The following is an 8,243-nucleotide window of genomic DNA, read 5'->3' as shown; positions in this document are numbered from 1 at the left end:
AGCAGCTGCCCTAGGGCAGAGGCCTGAGATGGTGGCGGGAGGAACAGAAGGCGCGGGTCGCGGGGACACCAGTGTGGGCCTGCCGGGCTGCCGAAGGGCGTGGCGGGCGGACTACGTTTCCCGGCGTGCCCATGGCGGCCTTAGGGTGGTGCGAGCGGAGGGGAAAGGCGCAGCGACCGGAGGCATAACATGGGCGCCTGAAGCCGGGCTGAGGTAGGGAGGGTTTTCCTTTGGGCTGGGGGTGTTGCGGGACGCGCTCCGTGGGGCGAGGCCGGGCCGAGGGGCGGGCCGGGCAGGGCCGGGCATGCCGGAGGAGGAGGGCTGGGGGATCGGGGCGGGGGCCGGTTGCGGCTGGGGCCGGGTGTTCCTCCCAGCTGTCGCCGGGGGCTGGTTGCGTATGGCCCGGCGCGGCTCAGCCACTCTCCCGTGCAGTCGGCTGCAGGTGCCGCGGCGAGGAAGGCAGAGCTGAGCCCGGCCCACCGCAAGGGGCCCGGCGGCCGAGCAGCAGCAGGAGGCGGCGGGCGGTGAGCGGACAGGACGGGGACATGGCGGAGACCGGCTCCGTGCACGCCACCAGGTTCGAGGCGGCCGTGAAGGTGATACAGAGCCTGCCCAAAAATGGTACGTGCGGCGGGGGGCGGCCGGGGCACCGGCGCGGGCCTGGCCGCCCGGCTGGCACTTGCGCGGCGGGCGGAGCCCGGGAGCGGTGAGCCCCGTCTCCTGCTTCCTCCGGGATAGGGGCGGCGGCGCGGCCCTCCCCGCCAGGCGGCTCAGGCTAGGGCAGCAGGGCCGCCGGGTGCCTGTCAGGAGGTGGCGGCTTGGAAACCTCGGTCTGAGAGCTGCGCCCGTCTCTCCTTGAAGAAACCCCGGCTCGGGGGCTTCAGGGCCCTCGTGGGTGCCCGGAAGAGGGGGCTGTCAGCTGCCCGGGTGCGGTGCGGGGAGCGCAGGGGAAGGGTCTCAGCCTTCGTGAAAGCCTCAAGTTGGTTTGACCGGTTCAGAGCTGTTACCAGGAGTGTCCTCTGCTGAAAGAGTTAACTGAAAAGCAAAACAATCAATGTCTTTTTGATAAGAGTAATGAAGATAATAATAATAATAAAAGTTGGTTGTTGGGTACGTCATTATTCTGGTGGAAGTAAAACTGGGTTTGTTGAGGTATGAAGGGTAAAGGTCACTGTAAATTTCTCCCAATTAGTAGAACTGAACCTGAAAGTATTTGATTTAATGGACTGATTATGTATCTTCCCTGCTAGCTGTTAGAGTTTTGTATCTACGTCTTCTACCTCTACACAAGTGTGTTCCACAAAGGAAGAAGAGAAAAAAGTGGGAAGTGGAACTGTTACTGAAAGTGCTATCAAACCCCAAATAATAAAAGCACGGTAGAAGGCTGTGGTTTGGGTTTGTTTTGTTGTTAGTTTGTTTAAAGTTCTGGAGTCTTTCCATAAGTTTCTGTTTGTAACAGTAAAATGACTTACAAGATACTTTTTTTTACACATCCCTTTAAACTGAGTGAAAGGACACTTGCTTCGTGGTACTTACTACTCTCTTTTTATTTTAATTGTGGATTCTGACCTTAGGAGCAGTAAAGGTTATAGTCCCCTAAACTCAATCTGCAACTTGCTGTTTGTGAAGTAAATAGTGGTGCTGATTCATGGTAGATGAAGTGAAAGCTTCATCTTTGACTTAAATTGCACTGCTGTGACTCAGGCTGTAACAAACTGCAGGCTATTTTCTCACAGAAAAGCTAAGCTTGTAAAATACTTGTGAATATTCTTGATTACAATTTAATTGTATTTCAAAATGCCTTCACTAGGTTCATTCCAGCCAACGAATGAAATGATGCTCAAGTTCTATAGCTTTTATAAGCAAGCAACCCAAGGACCCTGTAACATTCCACGACCTGGATTTTGGGATCCGATTGGTAGATATAAATGGTAACTTTTCTTGAGTTATTGTTTTGTGGTGTTGTTTGTTTGTGGGGTTTTTGGTGTGGGAGGGGTTTTGGTTTTCTTTTCTGTTTGTGTTTGGGGGGGGTGTTTTGGTTTTCTGTTAATGCTTCAAGTGGAGATATTTAGCAGAGTGGCACTTGGAGAAAGTGTGTAGTGAGTTTATTTCTCTCTTAAAGAATGACCACAACCTTTGATGCTTGAATTAATATTCTGTCTTGTGTTACAACTTTCTTGCCCAGATAACTTATAATTTCTCAGAGCTGCAGGTGAGAACAGTCCCTTGGGTTCTGCAGGTGGGCAGGTTTTGCTTGGGCAAGCACCATCACAGTATTTCTGCATGTTTATCCCATGTTGTAGAATGAAATTGTAGGTGCTCTGCAGAATGAGTGATGTAGATGAGTCTGGAATTCTTCCTTCTCTAGTTTTCATGTGTCATGTGAGCCTGAAATAAGTGTGAGCTCATTGACAGCAAATAATATAGCTTCAAGCTCCTGGGAAGAGGTCTGGTTTGTCTGGTTTGTTTGTCTTTCTGTGGTAGCTCAGTGGTAGGGCTTCACACTGTGTTTTCCTTGTGCTGAGAAGCTTTTGATGCACCAGATTGCTGAGATCTGTTTGAAAAGCCACCTGAATGCTTCACTTATTATATTTTAGTAAAGACTTATCCTGGAAGTATCACTGCTGTCTTTATGGTCATGGTTATCTTGTCTTGGGGTCTGTGAAATGATTTGTTTGACTTCCCTCACCCAGCTGTCCTCCTCACCCAGCTGTCCTCCCCACCCCTTTTTCTTGCCTTCCTTTCTTCCCCAGGTCAAGTTAAAGGGTCTGTCTTTGTAGAGGACTAGGGCAGTAAGCTTCCTGGAACCTGGCTGGTTGTAGCTGAAACATGAGCCACCAACCTTGGAGTTTTGCTCTAAGTGGGACAAATACTTTGGCAAGAGGGAGGGAGAGTGACAAATCAAGTGCAAGACTGAGTATGGAAATGTTTTATTCCAGTCTCTGTTCTGACATATTCCTTGTGCAATACAGATAAATCGGATTTGAGCTTTCTGTGTTGCAGACTTGGAGAGCAGGAGATTTTTTAGGTCATAAGTAGCTACTGTGGTAACTGGGAACGAGGGCTAAACTGTTCTAACTTGCTGACAGCCGTTTGCAAGTGGTGGCTGAAGTGTCTGTGCCTGCTCTTTTTCTGCAGCAGAGAGTCTTAAAAAAATCCAGTTGATCAAAAGGGAAATGTGTGTGTCCTGTATCTGGGCTTGTTAACAGCTTACCGTGTACAAGATGATAGTTGGTTAGAGAGGAGCTCTTCAATCCCTAGGCTGTTCAGTTTGTTGCATCTCTGTTGATGTACCACTATGTGATTATCCTCACAAATTATATACTTGGACTTAAAAATGTGAATTGTTGTTGCATTTTACTTGTATCAGAGGAACTTTGGGCATTACGTAACTGACCTACTTAAGGCCAGGCCTAAAAAAAATCCAGTAGGCCCTGGAGATAGTGAAGATGTATGCGGCTTTCTTTCCTAGGGATGCTTGGAGTGCCTTGGGAGACATGTCCAAAGAAGAAGCCATGATAGCCTATGTTGAAGAAATGAAAAAGGTAAGTTTATTAATGAGTGGGAGGGATCTTCTAGAACAAATATTCCAGCAATAAATTAGGGAACATGAGGGGGTTCTTGCTGACTGCTACTGTCAAAGCTCCAAATGAGTTATTCCTTATGTGAACCATTATGTTTCAGTACTATGCTGTCTGGCCCACAGGGAGAAGAAAATTGGGTAGCTCCTTCCAAAGCTGTAGAATTTTAGTTGTTTTCAGAGAAACAGGAGAGCTCTAGCTGATAGGAAGCTTAAATGAAAGAGCTAAAGAAAGGTAAATCATGGTAAAGGGAGCAGTGGGGTAAACAGTGGGACTTAAAGTACAACAAAAGAAAAGTTGATTTCCTGCAAACTGCCTCAGCTCTTAGAGTTGAGAGAGAGGTAATTGATCCTTAGCTTAGAAAGGAAAAAACAGCCTTCCAGAAGGACTTCAGGATCAAGAGTCTCACTGTCATGACTGGAGGCATGAGTATAACCAAATGGGTAATCTTTGATTTATTTTTTTAATTACTTTTTCCAAGAAGAACTCAGCAACCTGAATTTTCTGTACTTGTCATGAAACTGTTCCTTGTATATAATAGTTCTAATTATTATATACATGCATATATGTGATTGCAACTGAGTAGTTTGGCCTGTCCTTTTTGGAACAGATGTGTAATGCAAACAGTCATAGTTATTAAGCAGGAACTGCAGCATTAGCTGAAATAAACATTCAGAATTAAAGTAACTGTCTTTTATTAACTAACTCTTCACTGCAGTATTTTCACTGAAGCTCTTCTAGGTGGCCTTTCCAGTTTAAAGATTGTTTACTGTCAATCCAGATAAAAGTATCATTGTAATGTATTATTGTAATGAGGTTAGCATCAGGGGGGAAATGTAAGTTCTACTCCAAAGACACTTGCTTTTCTCCTGGGCCACTATCTTGACATTGATCTCTTAACATGTCTAATGATTATACAACAAAAACTTCTACTAGGCATGGAAATGGAGCCTGACTACTGTTCTTCTTCCTGTTTGCAATTTTGATAATTTAGTTCCCAGTGGTGTTAATGTAGTTGCTTTAAAATGAGAAATAACGCCAAAAAACACAGAAAGACAAATATTCATCTGGTCAAAAATCCCACTAAATTTTAGTAGTTCTGTTTGAATGTGTACTACAAGATTTAGTACTTTACTTTAAATCTTCGGCTCAAAATGCATTAATAAGTAGAGAACCTTATTTTTTTGGTGCAGCTCATTGCATTGCATTGATTTTGTCAGGACATTAAAACTTAAGTGAAACTGCAATGTTTGTTGTAAAAAAGCCTTCTTGGAAGCCTCCTGTGAGGAAGTGTACTCAGTTGACCCTAATAAAGCACAAATATTCCGCCTCTGAACAGGTTATATGTAGGGACTGGAGAGTAAATGGCTTCTTGGCTCACTCCGCTTTGAAACTGGGGAATCTGTTTACCCTGCTGTGGTGCTGTTTCAGCTCTCACGCGGGTAATACTAGCTTCAGCTTTTCCAACCCAATTGATTCTACTTGAAATGTCCATGGAAGTGCATTTCAAATGGATCCACTGGGTTGTTTTATCAGCACATACTGCACTAATCCTTGCGGTGTTACTGTGGGCGTTCTGCTGTTGCTGCATAGGTATCAGTGTCTAAGGGGGCAAAACCCCACTTGTATACTGATAATACAGGACTGTGTTTAAGGGTGTATACGATTGTCATATTTCCCCCCTGCCCCTTGGGCATGTCCCTACCATTTGCACATCATGGTTGGGCTACACATGCTTAAAATGATCCTGTCACAAAATACTTTTTATTATAAACTTGTTTGTGGGATTTATTTTTTTTGGCTAGTTTTTTCCCTTCATGTGATAGCCTTGAAAATGGCAGCTGTTGAGGAATGCGTCTAGGTGAGGTTTTGAGGTGCTGGTGGGAGATGACCAAATGTGTCTTGGTCTTAGCTAAGAGCTCAGGTGGATTTTGTTTAAGGTTAATTTAACTTCCAAGTAGCATTTCTGAAATTTGATATTGAAATGCTGTTTAATTGATTTACATTTCAGATATCTTGGTTCATTTTATATTAAAAATGAGTGATACCTTGGCATAAAGAAGAGTTAAGACTATATGGTGTTTTTAATTTAAAACGTCTTCATATATATATTGTCTGACATCCAAAGAGAACAGTAATAAGGACTTTCAAATTTTAAGATTGCATATTATGCCTAGTGGCTATATAAGTAAGCAACTGGTTTTGTTTGTGGAAGTATTTGCTCTTTTTCTTGCTCACCTAGAAGCTAGCAATTACAAAACTCTAGCAGAAACTGTGTGGTAAGGCTCAAAGAATTGCTCCAAGATTATATTGAAGTGTGGTTAGACGAAGAGCAGTTATTTGTGGGCATCATGGAAATAACATGTATGAAACAATTTACAGTGCAGACTATAGAAGTAAATACATAGCAAATACAAGTGTTATTCTAGAATAAGCTTCTTGTTTCTCTCAATGTTATTCAAGTAAGAAAAAATAACTAGTTAAAATCACAGAACTGCCCTGGCTCCTGTTTGTATCCAGCTCAGTGTCTCAGCACAGAGCATTTCTCTCTGAAAAATAGAGAACGAATTATATACACTGAATAGATCAGAGAAGTGGCAATGAAACTGCAGATTGATAATGTTATTGTCTCTTGGTATCCTGGATTGGTTTGCAAGTGTTGACTTGTTACCTGTTGACTTAGCGTGCCTGGCACTCCTGCTTTGTGAAGTAATGCTGTAGCTTTTGCTTCTTCTGCTTAGTGATATGCTTGGTGTGTTTGAGCAGCATGTTCTGTGGCAACTTGTATCTCCATCTGTTGCTTTCTTGGTGCTCTTCTGGAGGAGGGGGTGTACTGTATTTGCTTCTACAGAGTCTCTTCCTATAGCTATTACCTCTTTAAAAATAATAATAAAAAGAGAATAAAGGAGGAACAAAGCTATTGGCAAAAAGTTTGGTTAAAAGTACTTTAAAATAGAATTGGACAATAATATCATAGGATCATAGAATGTTTTGTGTTGGAAGATATGCTTTTAAAATAATCCTTATTAAATCTCTTCTATTTAATCTACTTTAGATGTAAGATTTTGTATTCCTGTCAGATGATTGAAGGTATCGGGTTTTTTAACTTAAAGGAATTTTTATTAAAGTAAGAGGTCCAAGTGACTTCAAGAGCAGAACTTGGTTCTAGTTTGCTGCTCTTGGTTCTGGTTTGCTTTTCTGTCTTTGTATCATCCCAGTTTTGCTGTATTCTGTTGGCAAACGCATTAGCTCTGCCATCTTCTCTTCACCTAAGAAAAGCTAATATAGCTAGTTTGGATTCATGTGTGGCAGATTAATTTTATGTTGTTTTCCTTTAATAAAAAAAAGAAAATCAGAATAATGTGGTGATTCAGTGAAATGTTGTACAATGACCAGCAGTTTCTAACATCAGTTGAAATGAATGAATCATGAAATGCTGTTCATATGTTTCATAAGATGCTTCATATTTTGGACTTGTGCAGATTCTTGAGAGTATGCCAATGACGGACACGGTTGAAGAATTACTACAAGTAATAGGCCCGTTCTATGAAATAGTAGAAGATAAAAAGAACAGAGGATCTGACCTAACCTCAGGTTCGGACAAATAACTTCCTTTATATTACTAATAAGCACAACTCCAGATTTTTGGGGGCTTGTTTTCTGGAAATGATTTTAAAGCTAAACGTTGCATCTTTCTGTTCATTCTCTTTACCATATGGCAGTTCGAATGGAGAAAGTCTCTAAGTATTTGGAAGGTAGGAATAATAAATTATGTGTAAGTCCATCTCTTCCATCATTTTGGTGCTGTAGTAACTTCCTGCTAACACCCGTAACTTCTGGGCTTGCCACCTCACTGGATTTTGTTTTATTTCACTTTTGTGGTACAAAATCCAGGTAGACCCAGGAGAAGCTGCATTTTTAGTCCCTGTCTACAGACTCTTTAAGATGCTGATGGGAAGCCTCTTCCCCCTAAAAAAGGAGAGTATTTAAAACAGCTCCCGCAGTCAAATCTAGTTTCTGCTTTTCCATTAGTAAAGGAACAATTAATGTGTACTGCTACATCCTGATGTAGCTGTGGAGTATCAGATCACATGCAGAGTTGGTAATCCAGGTCTGCCATCTGATCTAAAATCTAAAGAAATCCACAATTGAAATCCATGGTTTGGTATGTATTTGAGAAACCATTATTAAAGAACACGAGATGGGTTTGTGAAGTTAAGTATTCTGAGGCTCAAGTTCATGAAGTGCATATCTATTTAAACATTTTAAATCTCTTGACAAGTGGCAAACCCAGTGGTGTCATAGTTGCATAAAAATCAGTGTGGTGATTTTTATGTAGCAATACCATTGTGACAACTTTTTGATAGTAGTTTTTATGTGACAGGTAATATGTTCATAAGGTTGTAATATAAGGCTTACAGTTGTTTAAATCTGGCTTAAAATTACAGTTAAAAGTTGAAATGCAACAAGGTAAAACTTGAAACGGTCTTTAAGAAATGAATCATTGCACAAATTAATTGGTTTGAGGTGCTTAAGTAGTAGGAGTCAACTGGTTAAATTGCCTTTTGGATGTGGCATGCAGCCTACCTTAAAGGAGCAAAGTTTTGATTTGGATTTTTGTATCAAGTCTCAGAGAAACAGAAATAGTTTTTCATTGTTTTT

The 8,243-nt window shown here is 42.1% G+C and overlaps 1 protein-coding gene across 3 annotated transcripts in view; it reads left to right on the top strand.

The window, feature by feature from the left end:
* Positions 1–328: 328 nt before the first annotated feature.
* ACBD5 (acyl-CoA binding domain containing 5) overlaps positions 329–8,243 on the top strand; it is a 33,034-nt gene continuing 25,119 nt past the window's right edge. Inside the window, exons 1-5 of one of the 3 annotated variants that reach the window (XM_061351123.1) lie at positions 329–621; positions 1,811–1,931; positions 3,473–3,545; positions 7,064–7,175; positions 7,304–7,336. In XM_061351123.1, the coding sequence (XP_061207107.1) occupies positions 546–621; positions 1,811–1,931; positions 3,473–3,545; positions 7,064–7,175; positions 7,304–7,336 (415 nt within the window). In that variant the 5' untranslated portion in view covers positions 329–545. The remainder of the gene's footprint in view (positions 622–1,810; positions 1,932–3,472; positions 3,546–7,063; positions 7,176–7,303; positions 7,337–8,243) is intronic. The other 2 variants (XM_061351141.1, XM_061351133.1) reach the window with 2 other exon arrangements.

This window comes from Neopsephotus bourkii, unplaced genomic scaffold, assembly GCF_033783945.1.
Source record: "Neopsephotus bourkii isolate Nb327-2 ecotype Australia unplaced genomic scaffold, CSIRO-AGI_Nbou_v1 NB_53, whole genome shotgun sequence".
Lineage (NCBI taxonomy): Eukaryota > Metazoa > Chordata > Aves > Psittaciformes > Psittacidae > Neopsephotus > Neopsephotus bourkii.
This window is presented reverse-complemented; position numbering and strand designations above follow the sequence as displayed.